This window comes from Pristis pectinata, chromosome 25 (genome assembly GCF_009764475.1).
Source record: "Pristis pectinata isolate sPriPec2 chromosome 25, sPriPec2.1.pri, whole genome shotgun sequence".
Lineage (NCBI taxonomy): Eukaryota > Metazoa > Chordata > Chondrichthyes > Rhinopristiformes > Pristidae > Pristis > Pristis pectinata.
In genome coordinates, this window is record NC_067429.1 from 30,568,721 (window position 1) to 30,592,890 (window position 24,170).

The following is a 24,170-nucleotide window of genomic DNA, read 5'->3' on the forward strand; positions in this document are numbered from 1 at the left end:
GGCACCAAACTCAAGTTTAACGATGGTTGTAATTAGAGCAGCAATTTTCACCCAACAAACTCCCATTAACAAGCATATGATCACAGCAAAGTAATAGGATTTAGTGAACATTTTTTAAAAATTGCTGATACTGGCAATATAAAACAATATCAGAAAATGCTGGAAATAGCAGGTCGAGCAGCATCTATAGGAAGGAAAATAAAGTCAACATTTCAAGTCAGATCTAGGAAGGAGACAAAAGTAGCTTGTTAAGCTGCAGGGAGGGGAGGGGAGGGGAGGGGAGGAGAGGGGAGGGGAGGGGAGGGGAGGGGGGGAGGGGAGGGGAGGGGAGGAGAGGGGAGGGGATATCTCTGACGGGGGCAACCAAGGTGATCGGTGTTAGTAAATACATGGGCCATCGCATTGAGGAGCATTCTCCCTGAATTCCTTCAAAATGGTGCTGGGGGATACTTTTTACCTTGACCTGAGAGTATAATCACTGCAGGATCCAGATGAAACAGAAAAGGTGCAGAAGAGTATCTAAGGTCAGGCACGGTAGTGTAGCGGTTAGCGTAACGCTATTACAGCACCAGCGACCCGGGTTCAATTCTGGCCACTGTCTGCAAGGAGTTTGTACGTTCTCTCCATGTCTGCGTGGGCTTCCTCCGGGTGCTCTGGTTTCCTCCCACATTCCAAAGACATGCAGGTTAGGAAGTTGTGGGCGTGCTGTGTTGGTGCCAGAAGCGTGGCGACACTTGCAGACTGCCCCCAGAACACTCTATGCAAAAGATGTATTTCACTGTGTGTTTCGATGTACATGTGACTAATAAAGAAATCTTATCTTATAAACTGTCCACCCCTCACAGCAGTGGGTACCTGGGATACCTGTGATTGGGAGGCACAGCATTAATGAGCAAGAGGCATCCAAAGAGATTCCAAGTGGCCTGGAAGCAAATTACTGGAAATGCTGGAAATACTCAGCAGGTCAGGCAGCATCTGCTGAGAGGGATACCACGGGGTGTTTTGAGTACCTTCTACTGTATTTATTAAAGCAACACCATAACAGTATGGACGGTGTCAACCCCATAAAACCCCTCAGGTGCTGGTGCTGTAGAACTACCTATTGCCAGGCAACAATAGATTGGAAAAGGGTGTTTTAGTTGTTCTCAATTAACTTCCTATGGAGAAACAAAAAAGCATTCTTATTACTCAGTGACTTTAAAACTGGCACAACATTCAGAACCTGACACCCCCTCCCACATTCCAGGGGACCTTTGACCTACTCTTGGGCCAGACCTGAATAGGAACTTGGCCTCGCCATAGGGCTGGTCCAGTAGTGGCTCCATCTAATTTTATCAGCTAGTGATGAGTAGCACTGGGCAGCAGTGAGCTGTAGCCAGGGAGCAAGGCAACAGACTAGACTGGGGGTGAGCGGAGGCTCATGGGGAGGGGACGAGCCCAGAGTAGGGGAGTCAGTGACTTCCTTGTGGGGTCCAAAGGAGAAGACCTGCTGTGCTGGACCCATGAGGAAACCAAATCAAATTATACAAAGACAGAGACACCAGAGATTCTGCAGATGCCGGAATCTGGAGCAACGCACACAAAGCGCTAGAGGAACCTAGCAGGTCAGGCAGCGTCCACGTAGGGAAACAGACAGTCGACGTTGCGGGTCAAGACCCTGCATCAGGACTCATCAACCCGATGAGGGGTCTCGACCCGAAACGTCAACTGTTTATTTCCCTCCATAGATGCTGCCTGACCTGCTGAGTTCCTCCAGCGTTTTGTGTGTCAAGTTACACAAAGCTGGGGATTTCCGAGGCTGGCTCCTAATTCCGGCAGGGTTACTCTGGCAGGGAAGTCCCAGCGATTCCCTGATTCAGGCCTGGAATAATGAGATACACAGGACTGATGGAATGACTCAAACGAGGACCCCACTGTCTTTGGGCATGGATCCTTATTGCATGCTCCCTATTGGCTCACTTGGCACCTTCTAGCCACATGACCAGGAGAGGGTAACAGTTCCTCCAAGTTCTTTCTCAGACTGTTGCTCCACTTACAACTGTATTTCTTTCTCCTGCCCTTTGTCTAAACACCTGTCATGACTGCACTCTGGTTCCTACTTCGGACAAAAGCCCATTCCCCCACCATCCTCCCAATGCCCACATAACGTAAGTTACCCAGGTTTCAGAATTCCCCACACACCCAAACCCCTCTCTCTCTGACCATTTACCCCCATAAAACCTTTCCAGTGTGACATTAACTATCTTAATCTTTCCATTCCATTCACTTACTTTAACATGCCAACCCCAGATATAATCTAACCCAATCATTGACATTAAATCTGCTGACAGAGTGACAAACCAACCCACTTTGCCAACTCCCTGAGACCTCCTCATGGGTGTGACCTCACCACTGAACAATACTTCCTAGGTCCTCAATATCTCATTTGCTTCAAAGATCTTCCCTCCATTACCTCTGACCTAACCACACGCATGTTTCAACCTGAGTCCCAGGACCCACAGACTCACACAGCCAGGTCCAGCTTTTGCTTCACCTCGTTCTTTCCCCATGAAACTCACTTCTTCCTGCCTTGTCCCTGTTATTTCTCCCAACTCCAGTTTCTTCCCACCTATGTCAGACGTCCAACGTCCTCTCCAACGTCAACAGGTTCTGTTTCCCTGGCCCCCACCGTCTCACTTAACCATGGACCTCCTGTTTCTCCCCCTCCCTTCCACACCAGGGTGGTCTCAAGGTCCTTTGGTTCTTCCTTAAACAGAGAATGAACCCACTCTGCCACCAGCCTTCGCCACCTGTTAATGCATTAAGCACCTTCTTTTGAATCCACTCACTGCTCTCTATAGTATGGATATGGATGGATATCTTTTATTAGTCACACGTACATCGAAACACACAGTGAAATGCATCTTTTGCATAGAGTGTTCCGGGGGCAGCCCGCAAGTGTCGCCACGCTTCCGGCGCCAACACAGCATGCCCGCAACTTCCTAACCCATATGTCTTTGGAATGTGGGAGGAAACTGGAGCACCCGGAGGAAACCCACGCAGACACGGGGAGAACGTACAAACTCCTTACAGACAGCGGCCGGAATTGAACCCGGGTCGCTGGCGCTGTAATAGTGAGTCCAAGTGTTTATTGGTTCATGAGATATGAGGAAAATTACTTGTTGCAACATTACTCAGGTCACCTCCCTTAGCTCTTTTTTTGGTATGTTGATGACTACAGCACCGCCACATCCTTCTCTTACCCTGAAATCGAAAACATTGTTGATTTTGCTGCCAGTTCCCACCTTCCCTTTGCCATCACATGGTCCACCACGTCCATCGACTTCCCTCCTTCACTTCTCTGTCATCATTTCTGGGGGCAGGCTGCTGACTGTATCCATTAGAAGCCCATGGATTCCAACATCTATCTTAGCTACACTTCCTCCCACCCTGTCAGGACTCTACCCCCTTCTGTCAGTTTCCCGGCTTCTAACACATCTGTTCGGACGATGTCACCATAAATATCATCAGTTCCAATACGTCTTCCGTTCCTCAACCGAGGATTCCCGTCCCCAGCTGCTGACAGGGCCCTCAGCTGGACCTAATCATTCCTTATTCCTTGCTCCCACTTTGCTCTTCACCTCCAGAACTATGAAAGGAATCTTGACGTTGGCTTCTACCCTACCATCCTCAGTGATTGACGGGTCAGTCTCCACAGTTTCTAGAATGATGGCACTTCAGATGCATCTTCCCCACCCATGGCTTTTCCTTCCTCTGCTTGGTCCACTCCTTGGTCACCCTCAACATCTCCTCCCCTGCCCATGACACTTCCCAATGCAATTGCAAGAGCTGCAATACTAGTCCTTGTATCTCCACCCTTCCCAGGAGCACTAACCTGATTTACTGATGCTTCTTTAATTTAGTACACTGTATTCACAACATACACCAAAGATATGGATAAAGGAACAAAATGTAGCATTTCCAAGTTTGCAACTGACAAAAAACTTGGGGTTGGGGCTGGGTGAGCTTTGAGAAGGGTACGAAGAGACTCCAGTGTGATTTGGACAAGTTGGGTGAGTGGCCAAATGCATGGCAGATGCAGTTTAATGTGGATAATGTGGATAAACATTATCCACCATGGTTATAAAAACAGAAAGGCAGATTATCTGATTGTTGACAGACTAAGAAAAGGAAAAGGGCAACAAGGACCTGTGTGTCTGCGTACACCAGTTGCTGAAAACAAGCCTTCAGGTGCGGCAAACAGTTAGGAAGGTAAATGGTATGATTTGAGAACACAAGTAGGGCTGTCTTGCTGCGGTGTACAGGACATTAGTAAGACACAGTTTGGAGTTTTGTCTGCAGTTTTGATCACCTTTTCTGAAGAAGGATGTTCTTACCATGAAGAGAGCCCAACAAAGGTTCCTTAGACTGGATCCTGGGATGGCAAGACTGAAGCATGGGAGATATTGGGTCAATTAGTCCTGTACTCACTGGGGTTTATAGAAATGGAATCTCATAGAAACTTGCAAGGTTCGAACAAGACTGGACAGACTGGATACAGGGAGGGTGTTGTTATTGGCCGGAGAGTCCAGAACCAGGATTCAGGGCAACCATTTAGCACCAAGGTCCAGAGATTGGTGAACCTCTGAATTCGCCACCACAGAATGCAATGGGGCCATCAGGAAATATATTCCAGGAGTTCCAGGAGTTAATGCTAAAGCGATCAAGGAATTCTGGGGAGAATGTAGATGACTGTCCAGAATCGTGCTGAACGGTAGACAGACTGAAGTGCTGAATGGCCTATCCCTACAATTTTCTATCATCCTATGTTTCTACATTCACAATGTGACCTCCCCTGAAATGGGCAGACCAAATGAAGATTGGATGATTAGATTTCGGACCACCTCCTTCAGTCCACAATTATGCCCTCAGCTTTTTGTCACCTGATATTTTAACTCTATGTCCCACTCCCACCCCTTTCCCAATGAAACTCGGTATAAATTTGAATGGCAGCTCCTCTTCATCTGACTAAGCACATTACAGCCGTCCAGACTCAACACTGTTCAGCACATAATGATCTCCTGCTTCAATTTACATCTCCTCTTGACCCATCCCTTGCTTCTTGTCACATTATCACTTCCTTTCATCATTGTCTCTTCTGCCACTTCCTCTCTCCTTTCCGCTTGACACAGACCCCCCCCCCTTTTCTTCTCTGCGTTCCTCCACTTCCCAAGTTCTCCGCGTCTTAAGAACTTTTTACCTCTTACTTTTGCCGGCTCTGATGAGGGGTTATTGATCCAAAACACTAACTCTGTTTCTCGCCCCACGGCTACAACCCGGGCTGCAGAGAATTTCACGCAGTTGTTCAGAAATCACCAAACTTTGGAAATTATAATTTGTGTTTCGCTTGCCCAGATTGTTAGTCGGAAAATATCGAGTGGTCATGAAGTGACGACAATGGAGAATTCTTAATAGTTGGTCTATTAACAAGATGCCTCAACGACACATTTTAACACTAAGCAGAAATTTATTTGCAACTGAAAGGGACTGAAATTCAATTTAAAATGAGTGATAGCCACACAGACAGGGAAAACACTCGGTCACTATCCAGCCTGTACTGAATTAAACATTAGATAAAGAGACATGATCAATCTCAGTGCTCCTGGGCGAGGAGGGAGCAAAGTCAGTTCAATTTCCTGTTCCTACTCACCATTTAATTCGCTTTGCTGGGATTAGGTTCTGCTTAAATGATTAGAGTCACCTCAGTGACAAGCAAGTATACAGTACAAGGTGGTCATTGGTACAAAGTAGGTATTGGTATTGGTTTATTATTTTTACTTGTACCAAGGTACAGTGAAAAACTTATCTTGCATACCAATCGTACAGATCAATTCATTACACAGTGCAGTTACATTGAGTTAGTACAGAGTGCATTGAGGTAGTAGTAAGTGACATAGTGTTTAAGTTTAAAAGTGTGGAACGATTATAGTAAGGGTAATGAGTAAATCTGTGGAGAGCAGCTTGCAACGAGTCACCACACCCCGGAGCCATCTTCTGACTCTACATCATCATGACTGCTGGAGCCCCAGACTGACCTGGCACCAGGCTTTGGTCTCCCTCCATCACACTGTAAACCCCAGGGGGTTCAGCTGCTCTCAGCCTGAGTCGGACACCAGAAGAGACACAAGAAGGCATGGATTGGGAAAGGCCACTCAACAACGACCACAGTTCCGTTTCTATCAGAGTCTGAGGGCTGACTCCTGCCTTGACTTCAGCAAAACCACGGAGAAAGGTTTGCAGCGACAGACCCATTTTGAGCGAATTCCTTTGTTACCTTGAAAAGAGCAGAAGTTCCACTATCCCTTATAAGGCAACTGGCAACCAGCAATGTGGGAGGATGGTATCACAGGAAGGCCAGGAGCAAGATAAGGAGTGATGACTGCCTTAACCATTGCTTGGATGGGATTGAATCTCCCCATGAGTATGAAGACACATCACCCTCCCTAAGGGCATGTGTGGTCTGGGGGACCAAGTTTAGACCAGTACCTTGAACTCCACCAAGAGTAACACTGTTAGAGTCTTGGAGCAATACCACATGGATACAGGCCATTCAGCCCAATGAGTCCATGCTGACCAAGGTGCCACCCACCTCATCCCAATTTCCTGCGTTCGGCCCATATCCCTGCATGTACCTATCCAAGTGCTTCTTAAATGATCCTGTTGTACCTGCCTCACCCACTTCCTCTGGCAGCTCGTTCCACATACTCACCACCCTCTGCGTGAAAAAGTTGCCCCTCAGGTCCCTTTTAAATCTTTCCCCTCTCACCCTAAATCTATGCCCCCTCATTGTGGACTCCCCTACCCTGGGGAATAGACTGTTACCATCCACCTTATAGATGTTGTTCATCCTGAGACACCAAGGTTTCCTTACGTTGATTCGTCAATACTTACGAGAGATGGTGATGCTCACTCTACCCCAGGCATACCTGAGCTTATGTTGACAAGGTTTCCCACCCAACCAAACTCAGCAGATAAGTCAGCACCACTTAATAACCTTCTTTAGTATTTAGAAATGACTCAGGGAGTTTAACAAAGATCTAGTTAAATTTGCCAATGTACATTTTTAGTCTTTATCAGCTATATTCCAGAAGTATTTATCACCCACAAGATTGATTATTTTAGTTTTTCCTCATGGCTTTCAGTCCAGTACTTAACTAAACGTTTGCCTTCGTCATGCTGAGAGGACTATCTGAGGTTTTATTCATTGACTGTGGGGCCTTGATACTAGAAGTCCCTGCCTCATCTTCCATATTAGGGTCAGCTTTGACTCAATGGTGGTGCTGTCGTTTTTCTTGCGACACATGAGCGTTCAAGCCGCTCTCCAGAGGCGGGCCACAGAACCTAAGCCGATGCACCGGGGCAGCACTGCATGAGTACTGCTCTGTCAGGCGTGCCGTGTTTCAGGCGACGTGTTTACCTCATGCTCCCTCTGTCCTTGCAGGTGGATGAAAGATCACACAGTAATATCAGGACAGGGAAGGAGTGCTAATCAGCATTAATCCCACAACCACTCACACCAGCAAAACAAATTTCCCGGCTCATTCACTGTGTCGCTGCTTATAGCGTCCTATGTGAGAATTGGTGTCTTTCTTCACATTATGAAAAGAACCGTGCTTCAGAAGGGTTTGGTTGGGATGAGATCCACCAATCTCTCCTGTTCTTGCTAGCATGCATTTTAAAATTATCATCCTATAAATCCCTACACAGCCTTGGCCCACCCAAGGGCTATACCATTCCCATGGTGTATCAAGCTCAGATCTCCACCAGCTGCAGCCTTCAGTCTGACTTTTAATTGCTCCGTCACTTACAGTTGCACCTTCAACTGCCAGGGCCCTAAACTGTGGAATTCCCTTCCTGATCTCACTTCTCTCTCTTCCTCTGTCATCTCTTAAGACAATCCTTAAAACCTCTTTGGTTAATCTTTCGGCCATCTGCATTTCCATGTCCTCGAGTGACTCAGTATCAAACTGTGTCCACTTCCACTCCTATGGAACATCTTGAGACATTTCACAACACCAAGTTCTCCAATGGAAAGATCATTCAACTTCAATGTTTCTTTCTCCACAGAGCCTACCTGTCCTTTTGTTTCCAATGACCTCTGCTTTTATTTCAGACATGCAGCATGTCTTGCCTTCTCTTTATAAATGCAGGTAATATTTGTTGACTCTTGCCTTGGCTGCTAAGATGTCAAGGCCACAGAATCTATCCATTTCTCCGGCCTCTGCTCCTCCCTCACTTTGGTTTTCCAGACCCCGATAGTTTATCTAAATTACAGCTGGCCATAACTGGTGCGCAGCGGTGCATCGACCCACTGTTCTCAGCATTTAGCCTCAGGTACCAGACTAACCTCTTCCATCAGGGTCAATCCAATTATGGAACACTGCTGTCTACAAGCTCTGACTCTTCCAACAAAATTAATGTAATGTGAGATGGTGCCTCAAAAAGGCGGCATCCATCACTAAGGACCCTCACCAAACGGGACATGCCCTTTTGTTGTTACTACCATCGGGGAGGAGGTACAGGAGCCTGAAGACCCACACTTAATGATTCAGGAACAGCTTCTTCCCCTCCGCCGTCAGACTTCTGAACAGTCCATGAACACATGAACTATTTATTTATTTTGTAATTTATAGTAATTTTATGTCTTTGCACTGTACTGCTGCTGCAAAACAACACATTTCACGTCATCTAAGTCAGTAATGATAAATCTGATTCTGATTCTGATAGTGGACAATTCAATAAAGAAAATGTGTAGTTGTCAGCACGCCATTAATTCTCCTGTATCTATTTATGTCATCCTAGCATTTGGATTCTTACCTCAGGGAAAACATATGCAAAGATGTATCTTTCTACAATCTTCCTCACATACAAGATAAGTGTGTCAGGGTTCTTTCCAAGGTTAAGGGGAGATTGTGAGCTTAGGGAGCACAGTGTGAGTGGTTGTTGCAAGACCCATCTTCCCCTCTTCAGCCTGACGATGATCTTTCCATTCTCAGTGCAAAGGATGGTGAATCTCTAGAATTCTCTACCCCAGAGAGTTGTGGAGGTTGGATCACTGGAGAAGGTAGGTCAATTCTTGAAAGATCAGGGAACTAAGAGCGATGGGGAACTGGCACAGAAGAGGAGTTGTGGCCTGGTCAGATTGAGGCCTGGTCAGAGTTGAGGACAGATCCGCCATGATCACTTTAAATGGTGGGACAGACTTGAGGGGCCGAGTGGCCTACTACTGAAGAGGACGCAGAAGTACAATTGATTACCACTTCAGGAGGATGACTTCAGGACACTTTATGACAGATTCTGCTGCTTGGACTGAGGCAAGTGTGGCCCACCAAAGATTGCCGAAAGATCTCACCACAATTGTGCTGTAAAAACAGAAGTCATCATGTAGCACAGTGGTGAGGAAGACCAGGGATAACCGGGGGCAGTGGGGAGGTGGGGAGGTGGGTGGCGGTGGGCAGGTGAGGAGGAAGGTGGAGGAGAGACAAACTTGCTTAACCATCCTTCCACCCTCTACATCAATTATTTGGGCCGACTCAAGGAAACTCTCTGGTAAAGAACAAAATTAACTGTCCTCTATTTAGCGACGTAAGACTGAAATATGGTTGCACAACTAACAAAAACACTGATTTTTATAGATTTATAGAAGAGAATTGTGGAATTGTTATGGCTCAGAATGAGACCGATCAGCCCTTTGAGTGTATGCTATCTCCTCGTAAGCAGGTCTTCATTCCCATTCCCCCGACCTGTCCACAAAGTCCTGAAAATTACTATCCTTCAAGTTTCCAGTTCCCTTTTGGAAGCCCTGGCTAATTCTGTTTCCATCACTGCTACAGACAGTGGGCTCCTGACCATCATAAATCCACAGAAAAAAGCTTCTCCTCACACCCATGGGTATGTTTTTGTGCAAAACTTTAAGCCCACGTCCCTTGGTCCTTGTCCTTCCATTAATGGGGGCAGTTTGCCTCGGTTTGATCTGTCTGGACCAGTCATGATCACACACACTTTTATCAAGCTTCCTCTCAACCTTCTTTGCTCTGAGGAGAACAATCCCAACCAAACCTTGCAGCTGGACTTATTCATTCCTGGAAATACCCCAGCAGAGGTTGCAGCAATATCCCTTGCTGTGACCTCTCCAGATCTTCACTTTCTTCTGAAAGTGTGTTGACCAGAATTGGATGCAATACTCCTGTAGTGACCTTGTTTTGTACGTGTTAATATAGCTTGCCTGCCTTTGTACTCTATGCTTCTATTATGAATCATAGGATCCCAAATGCTTTTCAGACATTGAATTTTCCAACTTCAGGTAAACTGCTCTCTCATAAAACATAGAACATTACAGCACAGTAGAGGCCCTTCGACCCACAATGTTGTGCCGACATTTTATCCTGCTCTAAGATCTATCTAACCCTTTCCTCCCACAGAGCCCTCCATTTCTCTATCATTCATGTGTCTATCTAAGTGTCTCTTAAATGTCCCTAATGTATTTGCCCCCACAACCTCTGCCGGCAGTGCGTTCCACACACCCACCACTCTCTGTGCAAAAAACTTACCCCTGACATCCCCCTTATACCTTCCTCCAATCATCTTAAAATTATGTCCCCTCGAGTTAGCCATTGTCACCCTGGGAAAAAGTCTCTGACTGTCCACTCGATCTATGCCTCTTATCATCTTGTACACCTCTATCAAGTCACCTCTCATCCTCCTTCTCTCCAAAGAGAAAAGCCCGAGCTCACTCAACCTATCCTCATAAGACATGCTCTCCAATCCAGGCAGCATCCTGGTAAATCTCCTCTGCACCCTCTCTAAAAGCTTCCACATCCTTCCTATAATGAGGTGACCAGAATTGAACACAATACTCCAAGTGTGGTCTGACCGGAGTTCTATAGAGCTGCAACATCACCTGGCAGCTCTTGAACTCAATACCCCGACTAATGAAGGCCAATCATTTCCCATTATTGTGTTTATATGCCCTTCTCAGCTTGTTTCCTTAAAATCTCTCATTAACTGTCAGTACTCATGCTCATTATCGCTTTATCTGTTTTAACCTACCTCCATACAGTCTCCTGTCTTATACCTCTCTCCACCCCAGTTCTGCTTTAAAACTGTAAGTCCTCCACTCTCCCCCAGTTCTGAGGAAGAGTCACTGACCTAAAACATTGGTTGGTTTCTCTCTCCACAGATGCTGCTTGACTGGCTGAGTTCTTCCAGTATTTCTGTTCTTATCCCCAGTATCCTGACCAATACTTATCTCTCAAAACCCAGTGAGAAACATGTCTAGTGTTCCTAGTTGTGGGACCTTGCTGTGCACGAATGGGAATGACATAAATTGTTAAGTGCACCACATAAATACACGTCACATTTCCTTGATTCTTGCCAGAGATGTTCAGGATCTCGATGACCTGACAGTGACCTGCAGCCTTGTGTAGCAGACGGCCTTGAATTTCTGGAGATCAGCAAGTATCTGATGATTTCATTAGACTCCCCCACCCATGCACCATGCAGGGTGTGAAGGTATGTTCAGGGAGACGGGCTTGTTTACCGAAAGAGATAACTTCCTCAGAAACAATAGAAGGTCCCTACAGGACTAATATGGCCCTATATGGTTATGGCATAATCACTTAAACTTGTGATTCCCAGACAGGAGATGTGGAAGATAAAGCATTACTGTCCATGCACCCAGCACCCCTGTGTTCACTCCTCTACATTAACCATCGATTAGGCAACATTGCGGCTTGAAAAGTCTCATGTTCACGTTCAAACAGAGACTCTGACCTCACGATCTACCTTGTTGTGACCTTGCACCTTATTGCACTGCACTTTCTCCGTAGCTGTGACACTTTACTCTGTACTGTTATTGTTTTTACCTGTACTACATCAACGCACTCTGTACTAACTCAATGTAACTGCACTGTGTAATGAATTGACCTGTACGATCAGTATGCAAGATAAATTTTTCACTGTACCTTGGTACAAGTGGCAATAATAAACCAATTCCAATACCAATACCAAACCACTCGTAGTCTCCTTCCATACCTCTGTTATCTCCTCCAGCCCTAAGCCTCCCAGTTATCTATCTGTGTCCAACTCTGGCCTCTTGACCATCCCTGAATTTGATCATCAGCGGCCATACCTTCAGTTGTCCGTGCCCTCAGCTCTGTGATTCCCTCACTAAACCTCTCCAGCTCTCTGCCTCTTTTTCTTCTTTTATATTCCTTTATTTTATCAGGACCTAGAAGGAGGCCATTCAGTCCATCCTGTCTATGCTGGCCCCCAGGAGAACATTCCTATTGGTTCCATTTTCTCTCTGCTTATTTGGTAATTGGTTTATTTTTGTCACACATCACAAGATACAGTGAAAAGCTGTTTTCCATGCCATTGAGGTCGTACAAAGGGAAAGGCAGAATTTAGTGTTAGCTTTACAGTTACAGAGAAAGTGCAGTGCAGGAAGACAATAAGGTGCAAGGGCTACAAATAAATAGATTGTGAGATCTTTATCGTACAAGAGATCTGTTCAAGAGTCTTATAACAGTGGGATAGAAGCTATCTTTGAATCTGGTGGTGTGTGATTTCAAGCTTTTGTTATCTTCTGCCTGATGGAAAGGGGGGGAGAAGAGAGAATGTCCGGGGTGGGTGGGGTCTTTGATTATGTTGGCTGCTTTACCGAGACAGTGAGAAGTGTAGACAGAGTCCATGGAGGAGAGGCTGGTTTTTGTGATGGACTGAGCTGTGTCTACAACTCTCTGCAATTTCTTGGGCAGAGCAGTTGCCAGACCAAGCCTTGATGCATCCAGATAGGACGTTTTCTATGACGTATCCCAGAAACCTATTCTTTCTTTCACATGCTCATCAGCTCCCCTTTGATTGTTTTTCCCAACAATCTACACTAGGGGACGTTTACCCTCGCTAATTAACTTACCAGCGCGTCTTTGAGACGTGGGAAGAAACCGGAACACCCAAGGTGAGCCCACGCAAAAGAACGTACAGACTCTGCACAGTCAGCACCAGAGGTCAGGAGTTAATCAGGGTCCCTGAAGCGATGAGGCAGCCACAGTAACGGCTGCACCACCGCACTGCTCCTTAAGTTCTCCCTCTTTGACCAAGCCCTCGGTCACCTGCCCTGTCATCTCCAGACATGGCTTGGTGTCAATTTTTGCTTGGTAACATTCATCAGAAACTTTTTAGGACACGTTAGTGTCAATACATAGATCCAACTTTTGACCATGTTGCAGAATTAATTGGTCTTTACGGGTAATATTTAGAATTAATCAACTTTCCCTGGCACAAGTTACAACTAGATACAGAGTTAAAAGTTCACCTTCACTCACAGATGTGTATCTAAAGTGGTTCAAGGAAACAGAGTAAATAAAAATTCAAACATAAACATGCAATGCACCAATGGTTGATTGACACCACCTTTAAATTCCAGCAGTTGGCTGCTTAAATTCATAACTTCCAGTCTTCCCCTCCCACACCAATACCTCCAGTTTTAAACTTTCAACATTACTTACAAAACCATCCATTTTCTCTTACGCTCCTTATTTCTACCCTCTCCTCCAGCCCCACAGCCCTCTGATTCTGATATCCCTTCCTCCACCTCTCGCTTTACGTGCATCTTAGATTTTTATCAACACCACTGTGGCTGGGCCCACCTGCCCAGGCCATAAGCTCTGGATTCGTCCACAGATCCCAGCCCAGCTCTTCTCCTCCAAAAGACAAAGCTTAAGACTTACTCTTTGGCAAGCCCAAATATCCCCTTCATGTTCGTAACAAGATTTTGTTTCATAACATTTTAGTGAAACAACTTAGTAACTTTTAACAGGTTAAAGGCACATGTTGTAGTTGCTGCCATGGGAGCAACTAGTTATTTAGATTTTTTTTAATGGATCCCTTAAAGAAAGACGACGGACATTAAATATCACCCTGTATAGACACGCACACACACACACACACACACACAAACACACACACACACACACACACACACACGCACACACACACACACACACACACACACTCCCAGTTCACTCCATCACCCAGTCTGTATATAACACCAGCACTGGGATCACAAACTGCATAGACTGAATCCATCAAGTGCTGAGCCTACATTTAGGCTTGTAAAACCTCAGGATCCACAATGAGAGTTCACCTGGGCAGGAAGCATTTTCCTAGAATGTTTGCCAAACCCTTCAGGTACTCAGGTTCCACCGTGATACAAAGGGCATGCCCCAATCAATTAGTGTTGTGGTTTCTAAATCACCCTTGGAATGAGTCTGTTTCGAGCCATGTGCACTGCCTCAGTAAAATCTGATCCTCTAATTTTGGGTGCAGGCCTACCAAAACAAACAAAAAATTCCCAACCGAATGAGAGTCTGACAGCAAATTAAGGAAACAGAGAGTAGAACCAGAAAATGCTGGGAACATCCAGCAGGTCAGGTGTTGTCTGTGAAGGCAGAGTTAATATTCAGGTCAAAGAGAGAAAACAAGGTAGTTTTAATTTGCAGAGAATGGATAGGATACGGGGAACATTTCTGACAGGGTGAGGCCAGGGTTGCCATGGTGAGAAGCTCTTGATGACAGTTGATAAGTTAATGAGGGAAGTTAGAGAGAGAAAGAACATAAAAAAAAACAATGTGAACACCATGAAGTGCAGAGCTGTCAAACATGGTCAGCAAGTCAGGCCACACATAGTGGAGAGATAAAAAGCCCATTACAGATGGATGATGCACAGCCAAACTAGCCATAAAACTATAAGACATAGGAGACATCATGTCTTCTCCGCCATTCAATCATGGCTGATTTATTTTTCCCTTTCAATCCCATTCTCCTGCCTTCTCCCTGTAACCTTTGATGCCCTTACTAATCAAGAACCTATCAACCTCCACTTTAAATATACCCAATGACTTGGCCTCCACAGCCGTCTATGGCAATGAATTCCACAGATTCACCACCCTCTGGCCAAAGAAATTCCTCTTCAACTCCGTAAGAGATGACCCTTCCCTTTCTCGCTGCCAGAGAACACCCAGAGAGGGAAGATCAGAGATAAACCACATGAAGACAAGCAGGGTGGAAACTGGCAGCAAAAACCGATGACATTTTCGAGTTCTGTATGGAATCAGCACCAATGGAAAAAGCATTGAGGGAGTGGGCGAGAGTTGGGCTGAAACAAAGACTGTTCCACGTATCCCACAAAGAAACAGGCAGAGCTTAAACCTGGGCAAGTTCTCACAGCTACTGCTACTTTGGTCTGGAGGAAGTGGGTGGAGTCCAAGGAGATGCTGAGAATGAGTTGTGCCAGTGAACGAGTGTGTTGGTGGAGGGGAACTGGTTGGGCCTCTGTTAAAATCCCAACACAGGTGGCTCAGGTATAGGCTGGCAACGTACAACAATAGTGAATAAATTGGATAGAAAGGTGTTTTACGAGGGCAAGTATTTGGGAATATAAATGAGCTGCATGGGGTGTGAGTACCTGTGGCTTGCAGTATTGCTATACAGTACAGAATAGAGTGTGAGCACATTGCTTGAACTTGCTAGGAGATATCTACTCAATCTGTACACCAGGTGGAGCATGGCCGTTGTAATGGTTTACTTGGGTATGGGTGTTTTATATGACAGGAACATTTCTCAGGAAGGTGCATGCTGTTTTTATACTGTGACTGCACACAAGCAATGAGGGAACAGTAGTCAGTCGAAGACACAAGAAATTCTGCAGATGCTGGAATCTGGAGCAATACACAAAAAGTGCTGGAGGAGCCCAGCAGGTCAGGCAGCATCTATGGAGGGAAATAAACAGTCAGTCGATCTGTCTATGCCCTGTCAGTTAGTTTATTGTGCCTTTTGAATGGCAGTTTCTCACTGTGGATGCACGTCATTCACCACCATATGATACTCAGTGGTGAAAAGTCATGCATCCATGTGTGAGAGCATATTTATGAATACGTGTGAGCATGTAAGCACATTTGTGTGCATGGGCACACGTTCGCATGTGTGTGTGTGTACTTCACTCCTTACGGATCAGCATACCAGCTCTTTAATTCCCCACGCAGTGGGATGATTCATTTGCTGCTTCTTGACTGAATGGCTTCTCAAGAAGTTCACTGCTTGCCGGACAGTTGAGGTTACATTGTGACTGGGCAGTGCTCTTTTTAAAGTCCCTGTGGCTGGATTTGCTCCTCCAATCTCTTTGACTCTCTTCCTTTCATCTGTCCTTGGTATTACAGACCATCAAGTCAACCAACAAACCACCCTTTGGATCCCATGTGGCTAAGCCCTAGTTCTCTCAGATGTTATTGGCAAGCATGCCCAGATGCAATCCCAAACCAAGGAGCCGAACTGCCCTGTCAAAACTGTCTGAAGCTCAGAAAGCCGAGTCATGGTAAATGGTTGTTCCTCAGTGCTCACGGTCACTGCAAGGTTCATTGTTTCTTTTAATATTTATTAACAGCTTGGATATAGGGGTCTAGAGTGAAATTTCAAGACCTGATGATGATGCAAAACTAGGAGGTGTGATGGGTTAACAGAAAGGAGGAGGGCGAGAGGCTGCAAAGGGATGCAGAGAAGCCTCGAGAATAGGAATACATGTGGCAGGTGAAACTTGGTGAAAAAGGCTAAGTCGTTCACTGTGGCAGGAAGAATAAGTGAAGACAAAATAACAAGGTAACTCTGACTAAATGGAACAATTTTAAAGGCCTTGAGTAACCTGGGTGTATAAATGCATAAATCTTTGAGAGTGGCCAGGTATATTGTGAGGGTCAGTAAAGGAAACAGGATCTTTGACTTCATAGGGTCAAGGAATCACACAGCACAGGCCCTTCGGCCCACCATCAAGTGCCTATCTATACTAACCCCATTTACCAGCACTTGCCCTTGATAATTAAATCTTATGAGACCACACTCCTCACCACTCACTTAGGGAGTGCATCCCAGGTAAAAAATTTCTTCCTCAGATCCCCCCTAAAACTCCTTGCCCGAGACCTATGCCCTCTAGATTTAGATTCTTCTGCTGTTGGGAAAAATCCCCTACTATCTCATGATTTCATACACCTATCAGCTTCCCCCCCCCACCCCCTACCCAAATACCATCACCCCTCAACCTGCTCCACTCCAAGCAAGAAGTCTCTCCTTGCAACTGAATTAACAGAGTTGTACAAGGTTGTACGGTACCCTTCCTGGTCTTAAATTCCATACCTCAGCTAATAGAGGCAAGTATCCCATGTGCCTTCTTCACCATTTTATCTACCTGTGCTACACTTTAGGGATCCTTGGACTTGTACAACGAGGTCCCTCTGTTCCTCAGTACTCCCTTGGGCCTACCAAGCAGTGTCTCTATCCTATCCTTCTACTCTTAGTAGATCTCCCAGAGTGCATACCATTAGACCAAGGAAACATAGACTAGATGGAACAGTTCTACAGCAGTCCAGATTAACAAAAGCAAGGAGGTGATGTTGAACATTAATAAGACGTTGGTTAGGCCGTGACTAGGGTATGACATCCAGTCCAGTTCACAACACTTTTGGAAGGTATGAAGGTCCTGAAGAGGCTACAGAAAAGATTTATTAGAAGATAAAAAAGAAGCAGGAGAAGGGCCCTCCGGGCTGCCCCACCATTCAGGAAGATCACAGCTGACCCTTTGCCTCAGCACCACTTTCTTGCACTGATCCTTTTATTCCCTAAATATCCCAAAAACTATTGATCTCTGTCTTGAAAACACTCCGTATATTTAGAAGCTGGGGTTGTTCTCTTTAAAGGAAAGAACCTTGAAGGGAGATGTGGGAGAAGGGGACAAGAACATGTTAGGTTGAGACGGGGTGAGGAGGTGGTCACATCAGTAGATAGTTCAAGGAGCAAGGGATGAGGGGATGAGTGCTTCAATTTCAAGGACCACGGGGCACAGATTTAAAACAATGGGCAAAGGTTCAGGGGAGTTGTGAGAAGAAACCTCTTGTGGTCAAAGAATGTCCATGATCTGGACATGGAAAAAATGTCAATCTGTACCTTCGAAAGGGAAGTGGTCAGACGTGAGGAAAAATAATCTGCAGAGCTGTAAATTGTACAGGGAGAGCAAGGAATGGAACTGATGGGGTTGCTCTGGTGCTGGCAGAGAGTCAGTGGGCCAAATGGCCTTCTTCTGTGCCGAAACATTTCTGTCATTTATCACAACCAGTCATGAAAAATGGGGACCATTAAACAACTAACAGCAATCACAGGTTCCACAAACATCCACAGGGAGCCCAAAGTGTGCAAAGGAAAACATTGGACTCTCCAGCCCTCACCAACCTCACCTTTCAACTTCCTGCTGAAGACCCCAACATCACAGCTGCCAATCTTCAACCACGTCAAATCAGCCCCAGACATCAGCAAAGCTTACGAGTTCTGGCAGCATTCTGCTGTACTCCAGGGTGAGGAGCACTCCTACAGCAGGACAAAGCAACCTTCCCAAATACAGGTCCTGCCCAGGTAACGGCAGTGTTCCGTTCCTGTGAACTGCTCACAGCCCGGGCAGATCATAAGTCAGAAATGCGGATACGAAACCGAGTTCCCAGGTGGCAGAAGATTCCTGCAGCCCCATAGCAGCCGGCAAATCCATCCCGCCAGTCTCCCAAATGCCCGTTCGTATGTACGAGCTGTACATAAGTCAAGTGTCCATGAGCTAGGGAGGACCTGTACCGCGCAATCTGCTCTTGAAATAAATTCATTTACTTCAATAGAATAAAAATCAGGAGAGATGTAAAATGGGCAATCAGCTCACTACGGTAACAAGTCTGAACACTCCCCTCAATGACACAGATTCTGTCCAGTGCTGAATTACATAGAACAGTACAGCACAATACAGGCCCTTTGGCCCACAATGTTGTGCCAACCCCAGCTTCTAAGTATACCGAATGTTTTCAAGACAGGGATCACTAGTTTTTGGGATATTTAAAGAATAAAAGGATATGAAGTCAGTGCAGGAAAGTGGTGCTGAGGCAAAGGGTCGGCTGTGATCTTCCTGAATTAGTAACAATTCCCCTTCTATCTTTGTTAATCTCCACTGAAGCTGCCATAAATGACCGCTAATAATCTCATCCAGATGCAAGAATGCCACAAGGTCCACACTGCCTCCACATCTGGCTAGGCGTTCGAATCAGCAGCTGGATCCTCTCCAGAGGTGTCATCAGTATTCAAAAGCTTTCCATTCCCCTAGGTAAGTGACTGCTGTTCCTCCTTGCCCCCTCTCACACTGGAATTACCAAAGGGTTTCCAATAGTGAAGAAGGGAAGAAGGAATCATCTTTCACTCGAACAAGTGGAAGGGTCTTTACATCCAGTGAGGTACCCATGTAATCTAGGATATGAAGCAGCCAATTTGCACGCAACAAGATTCCACAAATGGCAAATTGATAATGACTGAAAAATTCTGGAAGCTAATTTAAAAATTAAATACTTCCCAAGGACATTCAGAGAAGATTCACTAGAATGATTCCAGAACTGAGAGGGTTAACACATGAGGAACGTTTGACGGCTCTTGGGCTGTACTCCTTGGAGTTCAGAAGAATGAGGGGGGACCTCATAGAAACATTTCGAATGTTAAAAGGCCTGGACAGAGTAGATGTGGCAAAGTTGTTTCCCATGGTAGGGGAGTCTAGTACAAGAGGGCACGACTTCAGGATTGAAGGGTGCCCATTCAGAACAGAGATGCGGAGAAATTTCTTTAGCCAGAGAGTGGTGAATCTGCGGAATTTGTTGCCACGGGCGGCTGTGGAGGCAAAGTCATTGGGTGTATTTAAGGCAGAGATTGATAGGTATCTGAGTAGCCAGGGCATCAAAGGTTATGGTGAGAAGGCGGGGGTGTGGGGGTAAATGGGAGAATGGATCAGCTCATGATAGAATGGCGGAGCAGACTCGATGGGCCGAATGGCCGACTTCTGCTCCTTTGTCTTATGGTCTTATGGACAAATCCCATGCTCTTTTTTAAAAAAATGCCTTGGGACGTTTTAAAATCTACCTGACAGGACGTGCAGAGCGAGGGCTGAATGCCTCCTCTGAAACATGCTGCCTTCCACGACGCAGTGTTCCCTCAGCACTGTCGGCCTGCATTACGCGTCCAGCTCGTGGAAGCAGGACCTGAACTTAAGGCCTGTGATATGCATTACCGCAACTAACACACTAGGAGAGAGCGAGGGAGCTGCCGCAGGACGGGTTCCACAGTAACTTCAAGCGTTTTTAGATAATCCTCTAGGCAAAGGCTACAATGTAAAACAAGCAACATGTCTCCCAAACTTTCCAAGGTTTTGAATGAAAATTGACAAGATTCCATTTAAATAATGCCAGGGACATCCTCCTTCTCGTTTGTAACATTCAGGGTTTGAAGGCAAAGGGCAAAGTGATAATCACGCCGCTTGCAACCAATACCAATACCCCACTCACCGCCCTGGCCCCAATGTGGCATCTGTCACTACCCCCTCCACAGATCAGCTGCTCCATAGCTCAGAGAGTTCACACACTGTTAAAACCTTTCCCCCTAAACCTATTCCACCTCCCACCTGATATCCACCCACCCTTTGATTTTTGACCCTCCTGTTCTGTTTCGCCCGCCAGAGCCTCTCCTCCCTTCCACTTCAATGTTCTTTCCACAGCCTTTGTCTGTGCAGGATGTGGAATTCACAGGTTAACAACTCTTCAAGGTAGTAAAATACAAAGGACAAACTGTACACTCATGAGATTCCACGAATGAATAAAGACTGAAGGGAGTGATTGAGGGTAAAGACAGAGCTTAAAATGAACCATAGAACCATAGAACACTACAGCACTGAAAACAGGCCATTCAGCCCTTCTAGTCTGTGCTGAAACTTTATTCCGCTAGTTCCATTTACCTGCACCCAGTCCATAACCCTCCAGACCTCTCCCGTCCATGTATCTATCCAATTTATTCTTAAAACTCAAGAGTGAGCCCGCATTTACCACGTCAGATGGCAGCCCGTTCCACACTCCCTCCACTCTCTGAGTGAAGAAGTTCCCCCTAATGTACGCCCTAAACATTTCCCCTTTCACCCTAAAGCAATGTCCTCTCGTATTTATCTCTCCTAATCTAGGTGGAAAGAGCCTACTCGCATTTACTCTGTCTATACCCCTCATAATTCTGTAAACGTCTATCAAATCTCCCCTCATTCTTCTACGCTCCAAGGAATAAAGTCCTAACCTGTTCAATCTTTCCCTGTAACTCAGCTCCTGAAGACCCGGCAACATTCTAGTAAATCTCCTCTGCACTCTTTCAATCTTACTGATATCCTTCCTGTAGTTAGGTGACCAGAACTGCACACAATACACCAAATTTGGCCTCACCAATGACTTATACAACCTCACCATAACATCCCAACTCCTGTACTCAATACTTTAATTTATGAATGCCAGGATGCCAAATAAGCACAGGAGAGAATGTGAAGGCATTAGGGAAGCCAGGAAACATTAGGACAGACAAGTGAGTGTAAATTATCTAGGAACAAACAACAAAATAGTAAATAATATTCCAGATTCATCAATAAAAAAGGAAGCTTGCAATGGAAATAGGGCTTTTAAGAGCCAGACAGGACAACCGCACAAGTAACGATATGAAAGAAATTGTAAGTCATTATTTTGTTTCAGTATTTACCAGGTGGGTATGGCACGGGACAATGAGATAAGGGATGAAATAAGTGCACTTAAAGTAGGAGAGGGGGATCTATTAAATAAACTAATCAAATTCCGAGAGGGTTAAACCCCTGGATAGATTGTATCCAAACAATTTAAAAGAATCTAAGGAAGAGTACACAGAGGTATTGATACATGTGTTTACTTATTTATTGGGAAAAGGTGTAGCATCAAAGAACTGGCAGCTGGCTAGTATAGTACCTATGTTTACAAAGTGGGATAGACCATGTCCTGGAAATGTCCTGGAACTCCTCCTCCTCCCCTTCCCTCCCCCCCCCCCCCCGCACCTGCCCATCACTATCTCTTACCTGCATCTACCTATCACCACCCTGTGCCCACCCCACCTCCCCTCTTTTGTCCACCTATCACTGCTCTGCTTTTCCCTCCTGTATATTGGGCCTCCCCTTTTCCTATTTTCAGTCCTGAAGAAGGGTCCTGACCCAAGGTGTTGACCACCTGCTTTTCTCCACGGATGCTGCCTGGCCTGCTGAGTTCCTCCAGTATCAGAGTGTTTTTCATCTAGATTCCAGCATCTGCAGTCCCTTGTTTCCCTGGAAATTGTAGACCAGTTGGCTCAACACCTACGGTCAGGAAAACATTGGAATGGAGAGAACAGAAGAATATCTACTGACAGAAAATATAAAAATGAATAATCAGGATGGACTTCAAAAGGAAGCGTCTTTTTGAGGTGCTCACAGAGAGAGCAGAGAACGGTAACACGTTGACGTAATTTACCCAGACGTTCAAAAGACGTTCAATAACATACGCCATAATAGTTACTGAATTAGGTCAGTCATGAGTAGCAGACCAAGTAGCGGAATGAATTGCTAGCTGGGTTCAGGACAGGAAGCAGAGCTGAGAATAAAGACAGGCAGTTGACGAGGATGGGAAATGTTGTTCCAGAAGAATCAGTGCTGGGACCTCTCGTGTTCACAGTTAGGAATGTGGAATCAAAAACATAATTTCTAAACTTGCACACGATACCCAAATAGCCAAGATTGAGGAAGATGTTAATAAACCTATCAAATGGGGAAATGACTTGGCTATTGAAGTCCAACACAGATGATTATGAGGCAGTACATTTTGATAAGAAGAACAGAGAGGTCACATATTACTTGGAAGGCATGAGTTACGTGGGATATCTTGGAGTACAGATACACTCCAAGTCCAATTTCTAGGCATTAGTGTTTGGAAAAAGTTGGCTGAGGTGGTTATAGGCTACAGGGTGTAAGGTGAAATCTGACTCTGGGGTTTGTCATTGAACAAGCAACAGGTTGGGATGGACTCAGACCGTACCTGGCTCAACATTCTCGTTTCCTTGTGAGTGGTGATCACCCAAGGTCTCGTACTCAGGCATGGATGTATCGGCACAATGTAGCAGGACCTGAATGAGAAGGAACGTAGTTACAGGCTTCATTACGATACACCGCTGAACACATGCAGACTTTCACAAAATAAAAATCAAAAAGACTACAGATGCAGGAAGTATGTAAAGAAAAACTGTTGCAGGGGAAATTGCCTCAAGAACTGGAGTGGTCAATGGAAATGGAGGAGTGAAGCAGAGAGTACAAGGTCACTCCCCTTCCTCCAGTACTTTCCCATGCAGCTGCTGGGCGGGGGGAGGTGGGGGGGGGGGGTGACCAACAGCTGCCCTTTCACTGTTTCACCCGCACATCTTCCAATCTCATCACACTTGCAGGCAAATGGGATCAATGGAGCTGGACCAAAGGGTCAGCATGGATGTTGTGGGCCAAAGGACCTGCTTCTGTGCCAACAGCAATATGACTCTAATGTACTGCATGTGGGCCTGAAACATTAACTGCTGCACGTTCAACAGATGCTGCCTGACCTGCTGACCTGACTGTCTCCTGCATTTTCTGTTTTTGTTTCATACACAAATCCTCTCTCTCTCTCCCACACACACACACACACACACACACACACACACACACACACACACACACACAAACAGAGACATACACACCCACACACAGACATACACACATACACACACACACATATGCACATGTGCACAGACACACACACACAGACACACACACACAGACGCACGCACACCAACACACACACAGACGCACACACACACAAATGCACACAGACACAGACACACACAGAGATGCACACACACGCAGACACATATACACAGACACACACACACACACAAATAGACACAGACACATACACACACATGCACACACATGGATACCTATGCACACATGCCAGAACATCAGACCGTGAAGCTGAGTTCCATGTAACCTGCAGCCACTGTCAGGTTATCCTTTGTTTCGTTAGGAAGGGCTGGTTAGCAGGTCCCACCGGCCGTGAGAAGGGGAAGGGGTGCGGGTCGGGAGGGAAATCAGTGGGCAAGAACAGCAGTGAACCTTCAACCACTGCTCCTCATCTACTGATCACAGACCCCTCCCCTAGCCCCCCTCCAGACTCTGATCCTGA

At 45.8% G+C, this 24,170-nt stretch overlaps 1 protein-coding gene across 1 annotated transcript in view; it reads right to left on the reverse strand.

Moving 5' to 3' along the window:
* The window catches only part of LOC127583130 (solute carrier family 15 member 2-like), a 137,663-nt gene that overhangs the window by 86,516 nt on the left and 26,977 nt on the right, over positions 1 to 24,170 (reverse strand). The window contains exon 2 of the mRNA XM_052038912.1: positions 22,998 to 23,085. Within this exon, the coding sequence (XP_051894872.1) occupies positions 22,998 to 23,058 (61 nt within the window). The 5' untranslated portion in view covers positions 23,059 to 23,085. The remainder of the gene's footprint in view (positions 1 to 22,997; positions 23,086 to 24,170) is intronic.